This window comes from Dendrobates tinctorius, unplaced genomic scaffold, assembly GCF_039654945.1.
Source record: "Dendrobates tinctorius isolate UK_male_01 unplaced genomic scaffold, ASM3965494v1 ptg000257l, whole genome shotgun sequence".
NCBI lineage: Eukaryota > Metazoa > Chordata > Amphibia > Anura > Dendrobatidae > Dendrobates > Dendrobates tinctorius.
The window spans coordinates 10573869-10592634 of record NW_027361924.1 but is presented as its reverse complement, the minus strand read 5'-3'; the positions used below and the strand labels follow the sequence as shown (position 1 = coordinate 10592634).

Here is an 18766-nt window from a genome sequence, read left to right as displayed (position 1 = left end):
AGCTTCTCACAAAATTATAATATCAAAGTGAATTTATTTCAGTTCTTCAATACAGACAGCGCCTCTCCTCTATTCTATAGAGTCATTACACAGAGAGTGATCTTTGTCACGGGTTTATTTCTGGTAATGTTGATGATTACGGCTTACAGCCAATGAGAACCCAAAAGTCATTATCTCAGGAAATTAGAATACTTTATAACACCAGCTTGAAAAATGATTGTAAAATCTGAAATGTCGTCCTTCTGAAATGTATGATCAGTAGATGCCCTCAGTACTTGGTTGCGGCTCCTTCTGCATCAATGCGGCGTGGCATGGAGGCGATCATCCTGTGGCACAGCTGAGGGGTTATGGAAGCCCAGGTCGCTTTGATAGCAGCCTTCAGCTCGTCTGCATTGTTGGGTCTGGTGTCTCTCGTCTTCCTCTTGACAATACTCCATAGATTCTCTATGGGGTTAAGGTCAGGTGAGTTTGCTGCCAATCAAGCCCGGTGATACTGTTGTCTTTACACCAGGTATTGGTGCTTTTGGCAGTGTGGACAGGTGCCAAGTCCTGCTGGAGAATGACATTTCCATCTCCAAAAAGATTGTCGGTAGAGGGAAGCATGAAGTGCTGTAACATGTCCTGGTAGACGGCTGCGCTGACTTTGGTCTTGATAAAACACAGTGGACCTACACCAGCAGATGACATAGAATCGTAGAGTTGGAAGGGACCTCCTGGGCCATCTGGTCCAACCCCCTGCTCAAAGCAGGATTCGCTAAATCATCCCAGTCAGATGTCTGTCCAGCCTCTGAAGACTTCCATTGAAGGAGAACTCACCACTTCTCGTGGCAGCCTGTTCCACTCATTGATCACTCTAACTGTCAAAAAGTTTTTTCTAATATCTAATCTGTGTCTCCTCCCATTCAGTTTCATCCCATTGCTTCTAGTCTTTCCTTGTGCAAATGAGAATAAAGATGCTCCTCCTACAATGTGACAGCCCTTGAGATATTTGTAGACAGCTATTAAGTCTCCTCTCAGACATGGCTCCCCAAACCATCACTGATGGTGGAGACTTCACACTAGACCTCCAGCAGCTTGGATTGTGGCCCCTCCACTCTTCCTCCAGACTCTGGGACCACTGACCACAGTCCGGTTCTTCTTCTCCTTGGCCCAGGTAAGACGCTTCTCGCGTTGTCTATTGGTCATGAGTGGCTGACACAAGGAATGTGACACTTGTAGCCCATGTCCTGGAGACGTCTGTGTGTGGTGTGAAGCAATGACTCCAGCAGCAGTCCGCTCATGGGGAATCTCCCCCACATTACTGAATGGCCTTTTACTAACAATCCTTTCCAGGCTGCGGTTATCCCAGTGGCTTGTGCACCTTTTTCTACCACACCTTTTCCTTCCACTCCACTTTCCATTAATCTGCTTGGATACAGCACTGTGTGAACAGCCGGCTTCTTTAGCAATGACCTTTTGTGGCTTCCCCTCCTTGTGGAGTGTCAGTGACTGCCTTCTGGACATCTGTCAGGTCAGCAGTCTTCCCCATGATTGTGGAGCTATTGAAACAGACTAAGGGACCATTTTGTCCCCTCAATAATAGCCAGCATCTCCTGAGACTTATGAGGGGAGAGCCACCAATGGCCGCAATCATACATACTGTCTTACTATAGATCAGGCAGAGGGGAGAGGCTCCTGCTGCAGAAACAGGACAGTGAGGAGACGCAGATGTTCTCTTATCTCATAATCGTATTTGCTTCCATTTCTGTGTGTTCCTACATGAAGCTGAATATTCCTCTGCTGGTGTCAGTCCTCACTGCCGACCTGCATTCTGTTTGTGAACTAGGAGGCGCAGGATGAACAGCCGGGGTGATAGAATTTCCTTTTTGGTCGATAATCAGAGTGATGACTGTCTGCTGACTGCCTGGCGGACATAGTGAGGGTGTTAGAGGGTCTTGGGATGAGGGGCGACTATTGTGTGCGGTGCTGAGTCATAATGACACTTGGCCTCAGCCCAGGGTGGGGCGGGGTCAGGGCTCCGGTATGTATATAATCCGCTCCTCTGGGCTGTATACCGCACACTCTCCAACGTACAGCAGATATGGCCGACAAGAAAGTCTTTGTGGTGTTTGGAGCCTCAGGTGAGTGCGGGGGAGGAGGAGAGTGCTGAAGTTTGGGGGAAACTCTTCCCTTGCAGGTGGTGGCGGTGCCTGGATGATCCTGTGACTGCTGTATATGCCCCATAGGTCACCCACCCTATGTACAGGCAGGGGGCGCTGCTGGACTATAACCCCCATCATCTGTCACTAGTCCTGGGGTGGGAAACCTTATAAGCCGTTTTCTGTTCTTTTCTCCTGGCTCCGCCACCGTTAATATGGCAGCCGTCCCACCGTCCTAATGCCGGGGGCAATGTGCATCTCGTTATGGTGGAATTTCATCATGGAAATTTATGATGCGGAAATTTACCCCAAGTTCTATGGTAGAGGAGGGGGAACGCCACTGTTTAACCCTTTACTTAAATTTTTCATAAGTATTATTGGGCACGGGAATATACGTTTTATTAAGTGAAATATTGTTAATAATAATAATATCCGACACTTTCGGGACGTTCGGTTTCTTCTCTTGTTTGCGTAAGTCTAAGACTTTTATTAGTTGCTGAAAGGGATGTGGCCGGTTCCAGTGTGAAGATCTCACTTTTTTAATATACTGTATATATATTTTTTTTTATTCCTAGCTGAACCTATTAAATGGAGGTTTCAATACCTGATAATGGTAAAGCTTTAATTTTCTCATATTTTATGTCCTCTTTGAGAGTGTTGCTAATATTTTCTAAGCTGAGATTGTAGCTCTTAAAGGGAACCGGTCACCAGGTTGGGCCGATGTAAGGTAAGACCACCACCTTTCAGGGCTGATATACAGGATTCTATAATGCTGAATATTTGCCCCCAATCCGACCTGGAAGAGAAGTAAAAGCCTTTTTATTATTCTCTCCTGCGGTCCAGTGCGAGGGGCATTGCTGGTCTTGGTCGGGCGCCTGCCATCTTTTCGTGATGCCATCCTCCTTCTTGCTTCGTGTGATTGACACGTCCCTACGTCATCCAGTCTCCCCGGCATCGCGCAGGCTCCGGGGCCCTTTGACCTTTCCCTGCGCGCTGGAGTTCGCCTGCGCAGGAGCGTGATGTCGGGGAGACTGTGGATTCTGTTATAGGGGAGTGTAACTGTAAATCTGGAAAATGTCAGCCGCACCTATAGTGGCAGGCGGGTCACTGCTCAAACTACTTTACCTCCAGGAAAAAGGTGCTGGGACGCCCCCTGGTGTCTGTTTTGGTAAGCGGGGTCGTTCCGGTATAATCAGGACTGATGGTGAATATTTACAGGGTCGTCCCTCGGCTTTCCCAAACTTCTGGATGGCAAAGTTTCCAGATGTCTGGCTGTGGTGCTAATGTCCGCCATGTCTTGTGCTTTCTCTCCCAGGAGCTCAGGGCGGATCGGTCGCTGCCGCTCTCCTGGATGATGGCACCTTTGTGGTCAGGGCGGTGACTCGGGACACCAGCAAACCGGCAGCTGTGAAGCTAAAGGAGGCCGGAGCGGAGGTCGTGTCTGCGGATCTGGACAATGAGAGGAGCCTGGAGGCCGCCCTGAGCGGGGCGTATGGGGCGTTCCTGGTCACCAACTTTTTTGAGAATTTCAGCAAGGAGAAGGAGATCACACAGGTAACGGCGCCATTACTAGGCTGTCGCGTGATGTGGGATTCATCCTGAGCCACCTGGTTCATGTATGGGGAATGTAAGGAGCGCTGCTCTGGATCCTGATAACACTTTTATAAATTTCTCCAGGGTAAACTGATCGCAGATCTGTCCAAGCGTCTCGCCCTGGAGATAGTGATCTTCAGCGGCCTGGAGAATGTGAAGAAACTGACGGAGGGAAAGCTGGAGGTGCTGCATTTTGATGGAAAAGGAGAAATTGAGGAATATTTCCGTGAGATCGGGGTCCCCATGACCAGCGTGAGGCTTCCCAGTTACTATGAGAACCTGCTGACCTTCTTCAGGCCCCAGAAGAACAAGGACGGTGATGGCTACTCGCTAGGTACAAGGAACGTTCCGTTACTCGTCATAAAGGCCTTCAAAGCTTTATATAGGGGACGCCCAAAATGGCGGCTGTCACAGGGCACCAATTATACAGAAAGTGGACGACACTTTCAGACTCTTTCCACCCACAGACCATTGAACTGAGTCTTCTCCATCCCTGGTTCCAGTGTCACAACATCGGTGCTGCAGCCAATCACTGAGCTCGGCCAAAGAAGACGGTACGAACCGCTCAGTGATTGGTTGCAGTGCTGTTAAAATGATGTCACCGCTGCAGCCAAAGACTGAGGCAGCAGTAGAGTCGGCACTAGACCTATTGAGATCAGATTGTTTCAGGCCTCGAGTGCCATCAGTGGTTTTCACGGATGACCCGTACCTGTGATGGACGTGTGAATGGCCCCACACACTGTGATTCTTCATGAAGTCAGTTTAAAAAATGTACAATTTTAATCTGCGGGTCAGATCTACAATGCAAGTCAATGGGTCCGGGGGGGGGGAATCGGACTTCACGCGGATGACAATTGAATCTGTTCGGCTTCTTATTTTTCCCATGTATGACACTCTGATCAGAATCGTATGTGAAAATCGTCTGTCTGAATGAGGCCTTACACTGAGCTTGCGGGCAAAAGAAAAATGCCGACAGGGACGATCGCTTTATCAATTTACAACTTCTGGGAATAGAGCAGGAGGGCATATTCGACTGCTGCTCTGCGAGGGTCCTGTGTCCCCCTCACATCCCAACAGATGGACCCCCACCAAGGGAAAGCCTCCTCTGTCCATGCAGGACTGCTGTTCAGGGGCCTATGGAAACTGGACACGGTGACTTTTAAATGGAAGGTTTTGGCCACGACCTTTAGTAAATTTAAATATAGAACTCAATAACTTATAAACCATACGGCAGCTTAGCCAAATCTCCAGCCCCTTTACCATCATGCTGTCCATTCAGTTCCCTGAATCACTTACTCACAGGCCAGAGACAAAATAAATGTAAGGGAGGGAGGGCGGCACTTTAGGTATGGCGGTGATGAGGAACGACCACTTCCCTCAGCGCTGCCCCCTCTTTATCCCTCCAGCCCATAGCTTGTGTTCTTAGCCTGTCCTATCAGCGTCCGTCACTGGGGAGAAAACTACACTTCACTCAGCGACGAGCAGCTGACTGGACAGGCCACCACCAATGTCTGTACTCAAAATATACATATAAAATACCAGGAAAAAACGGCGGGAAAACTCTATCCCACCACAAATTAACCCTTGGGGGAAGCTATACCTGAGGCTTGGTAATGCCATGCATTACCCTCCTAAGGGTTTGGGTCCTGCAATTCTGTATGGAGCAATATATGGGGCTCATTATTCTGTATGGAGCAATATATGGGGCTCATTATTCCGTATGGAGCAATATATGGGGCTCATTATTCCGTATGGAGCAATATATGGGGCTCATTATTCTGTATGGAGCACTATGTGGTGCCCATACTGTATGGAGAAATATTGGGGGCTCATTATTCTGTATGAAGAAATATAGGGTGCTCACTATTCTGTATGGAGGACTATATGGGGCTCATTATACTGTATGGAGCAATATATGGGGCTCATTATTCTGTATGGAGCAATATATGGGGCTCATTATTCTGTATGGAGCAATATATGGGGCTCATTATTCTGTATGGAGCATTATATGGGGCTCATTATTCTGTATGGAGCACTATGTGGTGCCCATACTGTATGGAGAAATATCGGGGGCTCATTATTCTGTATGAAGAAATATAGGGTGCTCACTATTCTGTATGGAGGACTATATGGGGCTCATTATACTGTATGGAGCAATATATGGGGCTCATTATTCTGTATGGAGCAATATATGGGGCTCATTATTGTGTATGGAGCAATATATGGGGCTCATTATTCTGTATGGAGCAATATATGGGGCTCATTATTCTGTATGGAGCACTATGTGGTGCCCATACTGTATGGAGAAATATCGGGGGCTCATTATTCTGTATGAAGAAATATAGGGTGCTCACTATTCTGTATGGAGGACTATATGGGGCTCATTATACTGTATGGAGGACTATAGTGTCTTTGTTGTGAGTTCATTTTCCCCTTCATCTTTGATGTCTGATGAACTCCCTCTGCTGGTGAAGGGAGGTAGTGAAATTGATTTGGATGGGAAGAACCTGTCATCTGAACAGGCGGAGTGTGATTGGATATCCGGAATCTCTGAGTGGATATAAGGCAGCCGACGCCCTGCAGGGTTGATGGTGATCCTTTCTGTTCTGAGCTCTGGCATACAGTTTAGTTCCTGTCTACTAAAAGCTAAGTTTTTGCCCTGCTATTATTCCATGAGATTTTGTCTGGTTTCCTTAGTGTTTGTATTCAGCCAGCCCTGGTTGGGACTGGCTGAATTCCATTTTTGTCTCTGATCAGTTGATCTCTTTGCTCTGTTTTCAGAATATACCTGAGTGCTGATATAGTGATTTTGAAGTCTAGCGACTTCAGGGCCTTTTCTCCTATCAGACGGTTGGGACATTTTTGGTAGGGTTTTTGCGGATTGCAGCCAGCATCTTTTCTGTCCTTTCCTATCTAGTTAGTTGGGCCCCATCGTTTGCTCAGCCTGTCTTTCTGTCTGTGTTTGTGTTTTCATCTGTTTTTCACCGACAATACATGTTGGGGGCTGTCTATTGCTTTGGGGTCTGCTCTGGGGCAGTTTAGATTTCCCCTTACTTTCTTTAGGCTTATTTAGTTCTCCGGCTGTGACGAGGGGTCTAGGGCACCGTAGGAACGCTCCACGGCTACTGTTAGTTGTGTGAATAGGATCAGGGGTCTGCAAACCGATAGCTACCAACCTCTCCGGTTTTCTGGACTTAGCTTGTATTTTTGTTTTCTCCTCCTCGGTGACTCATTCATAACATGTCTGGTTTCTGACCTATTGTAGAATTTACAATAGATATCACTCATGTAATGTAAGAAGTGAAATCTTTGGCATTGTACTATATTTCTCTGCCGTCTCTGTGCATCATGAATTGTGGCATGTGTTCAAGGGGCCCTGAGAGTCTTTCGCTCGGGGCTCACGAAAACCTGGAGCCGTCTTGCACCCTTGCAATTGCTGCCCAAAGGTCCTCATCCAGTCTTGTGTTCAGTACTCCTGTCTGCTTTCAGACTTGCACAGGGAATCTCCTAATGCCAGTCACTAAACACTTTGCACCAGCAGGGGGCAGTAATGTGCTATTCTGCAGCCTAATTTTCAGCAGGAAATCAACTGTGAATGCAGCTCTGGAGCATAATGAAGCTAATTTTTTTTCCAAGATCTCTGCTAGCTGTCGGTGACTAGTCATAGTCAGCTCCAGTTTTGATTCTCATTCTCTTTCCAGCCCTCCCGATGGGTGATGTGCCCCTGGATGGGATGTCCGTCAAAGATTTGGGCGGCGTGGTGGTCAGCATCCTGAAGTCGCCATCCGAATACATAGGCAAGAACATCGGACTCAAAAGGGAGATGCTGACGGTGGCGCAATATGCGGCCATAATGTCCAAAGTCACCGGCAAGGACATCAAAGACGCCAAGGTGAGATCAGCGGCTTGTAGTGAGGCCTCTGCTGCAATGTCCCTCATGTGTATTTTTCCCACAGATCACCCTTGAAGCGTACGAGAAGCTCGGCTTCCCCGGCGCCGCGGAGCTGGCCAACATGTTCCGCTTCTTCATCATGAAGCCCGACCGGGACGTGGACGTCACCTTAAAGCTCAACCCCAAAGCCAAGACCTTCAAGCCATGGATGGAGGAGAACAAGGAGGCGTTTAAGGACTTGTGAAGTCGTTTGTGACAAGTGGTGGAGGAAGGACTGATACTGAAACATCGGGGCTGCTTTAGCAAAACCAGTGCATGGAGACAGGTGGGAGAGGGTATTCTGACCATAGCAACCAATCAGAACCCAGCTCTCACTCCTGAGAATTCATGTGAAAGATAAAAGCTGTAACCTGATTGGATAGACGGTCCTAGTTGTTGGTACCATTACTGTGAAACGCCCGAGGCCGCCGGTCTCCAGTTTTCTTTATTTTTGTGTCTAAAAAAATTTCTTGACTCTATTTGTGTCTGAATTGTAAGGGGGACGATGGTTTCTGGGGAAATACACGGCCACGGATCCACTAGTGTCACTAGCACCCTCTAGAAATGAGCCTTGGTTGCTATGGTTAACGAGGCCACTTATGGACGCCAGAGGGTGATGTGTTCCAGTGTCAGCGCCCCCCGGAGGGGAACAGGATAGTGATTAGGAGATTGGCGGCCATTGCACTATGGCGCTATTCACACACGTGCAGTATATTCTTGCATCTGATTTCCTGCGACAACTCCCTTTAAGGCCTGTTTCACACTTCAGTTTTTTGACGTCAGTCAAAATCCGCCATTTTTTTGCAGATCCGTTTTTACCCATAGACTTGCAATAGCGGCGGATTTTGACTGATGGTCGTCCATCGCACCCGTTTTTTGACGGATCCGTTAGAATTGCAGCGTCCGCCCGGTGGAGTAAGACGGACACTGTAACGTTTTTCCTGAGTGGCGGACCGCTATTTTAAAGTGCGCCTGCCCGGAAGATCCTTCCTCGCATGCATTTTACCCCTAAACGCCGTTCTGGACACGGAGGAAATTGTCTCTCTCTCCTCTTCCTTTACATTTCCTGACCTTTGCAACTCCCTAAGGCTACTTTCACATTAGCATTAAAAACGCATCATGCGTTTGCTTTTTTCAGGCGCATGCGTTTTAACCAGTTTCTAGCCATGTTAACTCTTAAAGCGCATGCGATTTTAAGCGCAGGCGTGCGCATGTCCATGTGTACGCCTGCGTTCCCATAGACTGTAATGTGTTATTTAGTCGCAATCCGTGCGCATGCGTTTTTTTTACACAGATTGGACGGACCAAAAATGCAACAGGTTGCATCCGGCGCGCCTAGGCGCACACTACAAAAAATGCATACAAATGCGTGCAAACGCTAGACCATGCGCCCGCCATGTTAAACATAGGACGCATGGACGCGCATGATGCGCTGCGCTAAAAAACGCTATTGTGAAACCAGCCTAACTCCACCTGCATTAATGACACATGCATCCATGTGACCGCTGCAGCCAATCAGTGTAGCTTTGGTGCTGAGGCTAGTAAATGGATGAAGTCAGTGCTGCAGACTAGCGGCGACCAATGTCGTGTCGGCACAGGATTATTTATTTTTTCTTTTTGCAGTATTGGTCAAATTTTGGTAAATCTGAGTAACAGACCCGTAATACCAAAAAGTGGGGATGATGGAAACTAATGTTTTTTTTAATAACGTCTGATCCGTTGTTTTTCCTTGCCCCTGTTCGCACCATGTCCCACTACACTGGAGTATAGTACTAATTCTCCTAGGAAGGAATCGCATCTTGTAGGTTAATGACTGAAAATGGTGGAGAGACTCTGCAGCACATTGGGAGGGACAATGGTGGAGGCGACAGTCCAACCGTCTGATAGACAGGACCCATGTACGACCCTCACCAGGCTCCCGGGAAATGAGAGCTGCTGCAGTACTAGATGGCGACGCTGCAGCCTAATGGAGGTGAATGGAGCCGGTCTGCAACACTCCGGATGCACAAGGGGCAGAAAATCCAACTTTATGCAACTAGGATACGGGGTCCCGATGTGACCCCCATTCATTATGCTGTGATGTTCAGCCGCGTCCTACAGCAAAGCCTAAAGGTGGCTCCGGCCCCAGCGACCTAGAATTGGGAATATTAAATCCACACTAATCACTACCTCTGCTACCTGTCTTCTGAGCTGTTCAGCAGCAATTACAATTTCTATGCCAAAAAAAAAAAGCGCCAAAATGCACAAACCTGAAACATGGCTATAGATCGGCAAACCTGAGTCATTACACACAGAGTGATCTATTTCACGGGTTTATTTCTGGTAATGATGATGATTATTGCTTACAGCCAATGAAAACCCAAAAGTCATCATCTCAGTAAATAAGAATAATTAACAATAAACCCCTGTAAAGGCTCCTAAGCATTTATAAAGGTCCCTTAGTCTGTTTCAATAGCTCCACAATCATGGGGAAGACTGCGACCCTGACTGATGTCCAGAAGGCAGTCACTGACACCCTCCACAATCATGGGGAAGCCTGCGGACCTGACTGATGTCCAGAAGGCAGTCACTGACACCCTCCACAATCATGGGGAAGACTGCTGACCTGACTGATGTCCAGAAGGCAGTCACTGACACCCTCCACAAGGAGGGGAAGCCACAAAAGGTCATTGCTAAAGAAGCCGGCTGTTGACAGAGTGCTGGATCCAAGAATATTAATAGAAAGTGGAGTGGAAGGAAAGTGTGGTAGAAAAAGGTGCACAAGCAACCGGGATAACCGCAGCCTGGAAAGGATTGCTAAGAAAAGGCCATTCAGTAATGTGGGGGAGATTCACAAGGAGTGGGCTGCTGCTAGAGTCATTGCTTCACACCACACACAGACCTGTCCAGGACATGGGCTACAAGTGTCACATTCCTTGTGTCAGCCACACATGACCGATAGACAACGCCAGAAGCGTCTTACCTGGGCCTAGGAGAAAAAGAACCGGACTGTTGTCAGTGGTCCCAGAGTCTGGAGGAAGAGTGGAGAGGCCACAATCCAAGCTGCTGGAGGGCTGATCGCCTCCACGCCACGCCGCATTGATGCAGTAATTGATGCACATGGAGCCCGACCAAGTATTGAGTGCATTTACTGATCATACATTTCAGTAGGACAACATTTCAGATTTTACAATCATTTTTCAAGCTGCTGTTATAAAGTATTCTAATTTCCTGAGATAATGACTTTTGGGTTCTCATTGGCTGTAAGCCATAATCATCAACACTACCAGAAATAAACCCGTGACATAGATCACTCTGTGTGTAATGACTCTATAGAATAGAGGAGAGTCACTGTCTGTATTGAAGAACTGAAATAAATTCACTTTCTGATGATATTCTAATTTGGAGAGAAGCCCCTGTATTAATTTCCAGTTACGATACTGACAACCTCCAAGGATAACTGCACCAGGACGGATCCTTTCAGGAGGTTCTACATCCACTTTAAGACAAAAAAAATCTGATTACTAACCCAATTGCAGGATAGGACAGTTCATAGGGTGGGCCACTGAGCCCCTCCCGGGCCAGACTGGTCTCTATGGGTAAACTGCGTAACAACCAGTGTTCTGCAGGGTGATGGGGCGATGTTCTGCAGTGTGATGTGGCGATGTTCTGCAGGGTGATGGGGCGATGTTCTGCAGGGTGATGGGGCAATGCTCTGCAGCGTGATGGGGCAATGCTCTGCAGAGTGATGAGGCGATGTTCTGCGGGGTGATGGGGCGATGTTCTGCAGCGTGATGGGGCGATGTTCTGCAGGGTGATGGGGCGATGTTCTGCAGTGTGATGGGGCGATGTTCTGCAGGGAGAAGGGGCGATGTTCTGCGGTGTGATGGGGCGATGTTCTGCAGTGTGATGGGGCGATGTTCTGCAGGGTAATGGGGCGATGTTCTGCAGTGTGATGTGGCGATGTTCTGCGGTGTGATGGGGCGATGTTCTGCAGGGTGATGAGGCGATGTTCTGCAGGGTGATGGGGCGATGTTCTGCAGGGTGATGGGGCGATGCTCTGCAGCGTGATGGGGCGATGCTCTGCAGGGTGATGGGGCGATGTTCTGCAGAGTGATGAGGCGATGTTCTGCAGGGTGATGGGGCGATGTTCTGCAGGGTAATGGGGCGATGTTCTGCGGTGTGATGGGGCGATGTTCTGCAGGGGGATGGGGCGATGTTCTGCGGTGTGATGTGGCGATGTTCTGCTGGGTGATGGGGCGATATTCTGCAGGGTAATGGGGCGATGTTCTGCGGTGTGATGGGGCGATGTTCTGCAGGGGGATGGGGCGATGTTCTGCAGTGTGATGGGGCAATTTTCTGCAGGGTGATGGGGCGATGTTCTGCAGGGTGATGGGGCGACTTACATTGTCCTATAACAGAAAAAAAAACAGAATTGACAACTCTAAAATGAGCTGAATTTTATAATCCAGAGCTGCATTCTCAATTCTGCAGTCTTCAGAGCTGAAATCTCCCAGCATTCCCTGCTTGTCCAGGTGATTTGCTTTCTAGGAAATGTTGTCTTTCCACAGTGATGAGATGTAGGATAAGCTTAGTGCCCCCCTGCACTGTCGGAGCTCGGGGGCCGGTGATTTGTGGCGGTTCGCTCTTTTCTAGGACGACGTCCCTGCGCGGTGTCTCCGGTATCAGGCCGGCGGCTGCAGAGGATTACTCCACCACACGACCTATTATGTGCAGTGGGATTATAAACCGCATTTCAATACTGGGATTACACGGCAGCCGCCGCCCGGGTCATGGGATTGGATTCTCTGCGCCTTCAGGGCACGGATCGTCCATAGAAAGAGGAGACATGCGAGCCAAGGATCTGATACTGAGCCACATTCACAATGGCAGCCTGCAAGCCGAGTGCTGATTGTCTGCCGCAGACATTCAACCAATCAACATAAACCGGGGAAAGTCCTAGGAAAAGGGCTGGCCGCCTCCTATTAATTCCAGTGGCATTTACCTTTAAATGTAAAAAAAACCAAAAAACATCACAATGTCGTTAATCTGCAGTTCAATCCCTTATTATTTCAAGATCCCTGATTGCTGTCAGTGACTTAAATAATCCTATATAGGCCGGGATCTCACATGTGAGAAGCTCGGCTGAGTCTCGCATGTTAATACCCGACACTGCCGCCGGCACGTAACAATACATGGAGCCGCACGCTCCGCTCCTGAGTGCCGGCGGCAGTGCCGGGTATTAACATGCGAGACTCAGCCGAGCTTCTCACATGTGAGATCCCGGCCATATACAGCTGCTTCTCACTAAATTATAATATAATCAAAAAGTGAATCTTTATTTTCAGTTTTCAGTTAAAGCGAACATGTCAGCAGTTTTGGCCGATGTAAGATGCAGTCACCTTTCAGGGCTTATCCACAGCATTCTATAATTCAGAACTTTGCTCTGCCCTCAACAGGGCAGATCAGTATGCCTGTGCAGGAGCGTGATGCCGGGGAGTCTGTGCAGGAGCGTGACGCCGCGGAGCCTGTGCAGGAGCGTGATGCCGCGAAGCCTGTGCAGGAGCGTGATGCGGGGAGCCTGTGCAGGAGCGTGATGCCGGGGAGCCTGTGCAGGAGCGTGACGCCGCGGAGCCTGTGCAGGAGCGTGACGCCGGGGAGCCTGTGCAGGAGCGTGACGCCGGGGAGCCTGTGCAGGAGCGTGACGCCGGGGAGCCTGTGCAGGAGTGTAATGCCGGGGAGCGATGAAGCAACAGGAGACGGGAGGAGAGGAGAGGCGCCGGACCCAGACCTGCGACACCCATCAGACCGCCCCTGTATAATAAAAGTGATTTTTCTTATCTTTCAGGTCGGGTTGGGCGCTTATCTACAGCATGAGAGAATGCTCTATATCAGCCCTGAAAGGCGGTGGCCGCAGCTTACATCGGCCAAAAAAGCTCACAGGTTCGCTTTAATGATAGGCCCATGCTCCGGGGAGGCCGGTGAGAGCTCTTCATGTGGTGCTTAGGTTTTCATCAGTATGGCTTCAGCTTTTGTCTGGTCACTGAACCCTTACTGCCCCCTATTTTACGTACTGAATGTTATATACATCTCCAACAGGTGCCGGCAGCGCCATCTTGGAGGAGCTGTCGGATCACCTTTCTATACACCGACAGCTGCTACTGCGCAGACGCGGCCGGCGTCATTATCAAACTGATTCTGTTGTTTCATTTCAGGATAACCTTAAATGAATGAATACTATACACATTACATATGTGATCATGCTGCAGCGCAGGGGCCACCGCCGGCGTCTGCCTGCAGAAGGGGATTTTTTTTCCCCCAAGAATATATATATATCTTAGAGATATTGACATTCATTATGAATAGTAGGTGGCAAGTCCGTGAGGGATCACGTGCAGACCCCCACGGGCCGCCCCTGAGCACGAGCATAACGTTGACTAAAAACTGAAAATAAAGATTAAAAAAACCACAGGACGGTTTCATCCCCAGGTATCACTGTAAGGTTGGAGTCACACGGCCGTATAACTCATGCGATAATCGCATTGCACTGCACGGACTGGCCGGCGCGTCTCCTGACCTGAGCATAAAGGGAAAAAAACCAGGGCGCATCCACTGTGTAAATCCGTATCAAAAAACACATTAACAGAGAAAAAGGAAGGTGCTCACCTATTGGGGTTGTGAGAAAGTCACAACACCCATGAACGCATGAGAAGCAGCAGCAAGTCTGCACAGGGTCCTAGGACAAATTTGCAAAACGGCGTGAAAGTGCAATAAGGACTGCGCTTGCTTCTGGTGGAGTATAAAAGTTCTTTATTCAGCCAACGCGTTTCCTGAGCCTACTGGCTCACTTCATCAGGGCAGATTACATTGAAGGTAATACCTCGTACTTTACAACCTGTACTTGCACTATATTAGTCAGGTTCTAATACCACTTCAAGTTATTTTGCTGGATTTTTATAAAACAAATAATTTCTAAAAAATTTTTTCTTAAACCACTTCAGCTAAATCCAATGGTTTAGTGGACTAATACCTGGTACTTGCAATTTACAGCACACATCTGCACTTCATGAGCCAGGTTCTAATACTCCTTGAGGTCTCACCCCTTCCCCCCCCCCCTTTTTTTATTAACCTTAGTCACTTTTTACCCCGTGACCCATAGCACTTTTCTACTTTTATTTTTGCATAATTTTATACTTTTTCTTATTTTAATACACTTTACTGTAGTGTTTTTATGTTGTAATAAAATTTCATTCATTTTTTTTTTTTTTGTTTTTTGACCTTTGTTGATGTCATTTAACCCTGCATTGGCACCAATTTTTTTTTTTTTTTTCTCTATAAGAATGTTTCATTGTCTTTCAATGTAATCTGCCCTGATGAAGTGAGCCAGTAGGCTCAGGAAACGCACTGACCTGAGCATGACAGCGTGATGAATTACAATGCAGCTGTGAAGCTCAGGTCAGGAGAGCCGACAGCCAGTGTGAGGTGTATGATGCAATTCTTACACGAGAAATAAAGCAGTGTGTCTCTGCCCTAATCAGTATAACGGCGCCAACCTGACGCTGTCTGTAGGTTACTGTGCACAATCCTGCTGACAGGGGAGGCTGTGCTGTATACTGGTGAGGAGGCTGGTGACAGGGGAGGCTGTGCTGTATACTGGTGAGGAGGCTGGTGACAGGGGAGGTTGTGCTGTATACTGGTAAGGAGACTGGTGACAGGGGAGGCTGTGCTGTATACTGGTGAGAAGAGGCTGGTGACAGGGGAGGCTGTGCTGTATACTGGTGAGGAGACTGGTGACAGGGGAGGCTGTGCTGTATACTGGTGAGGAGGCTGGTGACAGGGGAGGCTGTGCTGTATACTGGTGAGGAGGCTGGTGACAGGGGAGGCTGTGCTGTATACTGGTGAGGAGGCTGGTGACAGGGGAGGCTGTGCTGTATACAGGTGAGGAGGCTGGTGACAGGGGAGGCTGTGCTGTATACTGGTGAGAAGAGGCTGGTGACAGGGGAGGCTGTGCTGTATACTGGTGAGGAGGCTGGTGACAGGGGAGGCTGTGCTGTATACTGGTGAGGAGGCTGGTGACAGGGGAGGCTGTGCTGTATACAGGTGAGGAGGCTGGTGACAGGGGAGGCTGTGCTGTATACTGGTGAGGAGGCTGGTGACAGGGGAGGCTGTGCTGTATACTGGTGAGGAGGCTGGTGACAGGGGAGGCAGTGCTGTATACTGGTGAGGAGGCTGGTGACAGGGGAGGCTGTGCTGTATACTGGTGTGGTGGCTGGTGACAGGGGAGGCAGTGCTGTATACTGGTGAGGAGGCTGGTGACAGGGGAGGCTGTGCTGTATACTGGTGAGGAGGCTGGTGACAGGGGAGGTTGTGCTGTATACTGGTAAGGAGGCTGGTGACAGGGGAGGCTGTGCTGTATACAGGTGAGGAGGCTGGTGACAGGGGAGGCTGTGCTGTATACTGGTGAGGAGGCTGGTGACAGGGGAGGCTGTGCTGTATACTGGTGAGAAGAGGCTGGTGACAGGGGAGGCTGTGCTGTATACTGGTGAGGAGACTGGTGACAGGGGAGGCTGTGCTGTATACTGGTGAGGAGGCTGGTGACAGGGGAGGCTGTGCTGTATACTGGTGAGGAGGCTGGTGACAGGGGAGGCTGTGCTGTATACTGGTGAGGAGGCTGGTGACAGGGGAGGCTGTGCTGTATACTGGTGAGGAGGCTGGTGACAGGGGAGGCTGTGCTGTATACTGGTGAGGAGGCTGGTGACAGGGGAGGCTGTGCTGTATACTGGTGAGAGGAGACTGGTGACAGGGGAGGCTGTGCTGTATACTGGTGAGGAGGCTGGTGACAGGGGAGGCTGTGCTGTATACTGGTGAGGAGGCTGGTGACAGGGGAGGCTGTGCTGTATACTGGTGAGAGGAGACTGGTGACAGGGGAGGCTGTGCTGTATACTGGTGAGAGGAGGCTGGTGACAGGGGAGGCTGTGCTGTATACTGGTGAGGAGGCTGGTGACAGGGGAGGCTGTGCTGTATACTGGTGAGAGGAGACTGGTGACAGGGGAGGCTGTGCTGTATACTGGTGAGGAGGCTGGTGACAGGGGAGGTTGTGCTGTATACTGGTGAGGAGGCTGGTGACAGGGGAGGCTGTGCTGTATATTGGTGAGGAGGCTGGTGACAGGGGAGGCTGTGCTGTATACTGGTGAGGAGACTGGTGACAGAGGAGGCTGTGCTGTATACTTGTGAGGAGGCTGGTGACAGGGGAGGCTGTGCTGTATACTGGTGAGGAGGCTGGTGACAGGGGAGGTTGTGCTGTATACTGGTGAGGAGGCTGGTGACAGGGGAGGCTGTGCTGTATACTGGTGAGGAGGCTGGTGACAGGGGAGGCTGTGCTGTATACTGGTGAGGAGGCTGGTGACAGGGGAGGCTGTGCTGTATACTGGTGAGGAGACTGGTGGCAGGGGAGGTTGTGCTGTATACTGGTGAGGAGGCTGGTGACAGGGGAGGCTGTGCTGTATACTGGTGAGGAGACTGGTGACAGGGGAGGCTGTGCTGTATACTGGTGAGGAGACTGGTGACAGGGGAGGCTGTGCTGTATACTGGTGAGGAGACTGGTGACAGGGGAGGCTGTGCTGTATACTGGTGAGGAGGCTGGTGACAGGGGAGGCTGTGCTGTATACTGGTGAGGAGACTGGTGACAGAGGAGGCTGTGCTGTATACTGGTGTGGAGACTGGTGACAGGGGAGGCTGTGCTGTATACTGGTGAGAGGAGGCTGGTGACAGGGGAGGCTGTGCTGTATACTGGTGAGGAGGCTGGTGACAGGTGAGGCTGTGCTGTATACTGGTGAGGAGGCTGGTGACAGGTGAGGCTGTGCTGTATACTGGTGAGGAGACTGGTGACAGAGGAGGCTGTGCTGTATACTGGTGTGGAGACCGGTGACAGGGGAGGCTGTGCTGTATACTGGTGAGGAGGCTGGTGACAGGGGAGGCTGTGCTGTATACTGGTGAGGAGGCTGGTGACAGGGGAGGTTGTGCTGTATACTGGTGAGAAGGCTGGTGACAGGGGAGGCTGTGCTGTATACTGGTGAGAGGAGGCTGGTGACAGGGGAGACTGCTGTATACTGGTGAGGAGGCTGGTGACAGGGGAGGCGGTGCTGTATACTGGTGAGGAGGCTGGTGACAGGGGAGGCGGTGCTGTATACTGGTGAGGAGGCTGGAGACGGGGGAGGCTGTGCTGTATACAGGTGAGGAGGCTGGTGACGGGGGAGGCTGTGCTGTATACTGGTGAGAGGAGGCTGGAGACGGGGGAGGCTGTGCTGTATACAGGTGAGGAGGCTGGTGACGGGGGAGGCTGTGCTGTATACTGGTGAGAGGAGGCTGGTGACAGGGGAGGCTGTGCTGTATACTGGTGAGAGGAGGCTGGTGACAGGGGAGGCTGTGCTGTATACTGGTGAGGAGGCTGGTGACAGGGGAGGTTGTGCTGTATACTGGTGAGGAGGCTGGTGACAGGGGAGGCTGTGCTATATACTGGTGAGGAGACTGGTGACAGGGGAGGCTGTGCTGTATACTGGTGAGGAGGCTGGTGACAGGGGAGGCTGTGCTGTATACTGGTGAGGAGGCTGGTGACAGGGGAGGCTGTGCTGTATACTGGTGAGAGGAGACTGGTGACAGGGGAGGCTGTGCTGTATACTGGTGAGGAGACTGGTGACAGGGGAGGCTGTGCTGTATACTGGTGAGGAGGCTGGTGACAGGGGAGGCTGTGCTGTATACTGGTGTGGTGGCTGGTGACAGGGGAGGCGGTGCTGTATACTGGTGAGGAGGCTGGTGACAGGGGAGGCTGTGCTGTATACTGGTGAGGAGGCTGGAGACAGGGGAGGCTGTGCTGTATACAGGTGAGGAGGCTGGTGACAGGGGAGGCTGTGCTGTATACTGGTGAGAGGAGGCTGGTGACAGGGGAGGCTGTGCTGTTTACTGGTGAGGAGGCTGGTGACAGGGGAGGTTGTGCTGTATACTGGTGAGGAGGCTGGTGACAGGGGAGGCTGTGCTGTATACTGGTGAGGAGGCTGGTGACAGGGGAGGCAGTGCTGTATACTGGTGAGGAGGCTGGTGACAGGGGAGGCTGTGCTGTATACTGGTG

The 18766-nt window shown here is 50.2% G+C and overlaps 1 protein-coding gene across 2 annotated transcripts; it reads left to right on the top strand.

The window, feature by feature from the left end:
• Positions 1–1994: 1994 nt before the first annotated feature.
• Positions 1995–8141, top strand: LOC141069210 (nmrA-like family domain-containing protein 1). Of its 2 annotated transcripts, none has more exons than XM_073558642.1 (5): positions 1995–2120; positions 3454–3692; positions 3816–4065; positions 7433–7623; positions 7688–8141. In XM_073558642.1, exons 1-5 carry the CDS (start codon positions 2081–2083, stop codon positions 7865–7867), a joined length of 900 nt encoding a protein of 299 aa, XP_073414743.1. In that variant the 5' UTR covers positions 1995–2080; the 3' UTR covers positions 7868–8141. The 2 variants fall into 2 exon arrangements, with proteins under 2 accessions (XP_073414743.1, XP_073414742.1); XM_073558641.1 differs by lacking the exon at positions 1995–2120 and adding an exon at positions 3147–3306.
• The last annotated feature ends 10625 nt before the right edge of the window (positions 8142–18766 follow it).

Excerpts from the sequence above, each read along its gene's own strand:
- LOC141069210 (XM_073558641.1), top strand. The coding sequence starts at position 3,213 with ATGTCAGCCGCACCTATAGTGGCAGGCGGGTCACTGCTCAAACTACTT. Across the intron at positions 4,066-7,432 it reads CGGTGATGGCTACTCGCTAG|CCCTCCCGATGGGTGATGTG; the intron begins GTACAAGGAACG and ends TTCTCTTTCCAG. Across the intron at positions 7,624-7,687 it reads AGGACATCAAAGACGCCAAG|ATCACCCTTGAAGCGTACGA; the intron begins GTGAGATCAGCG and ends TTTTTCCCACAG.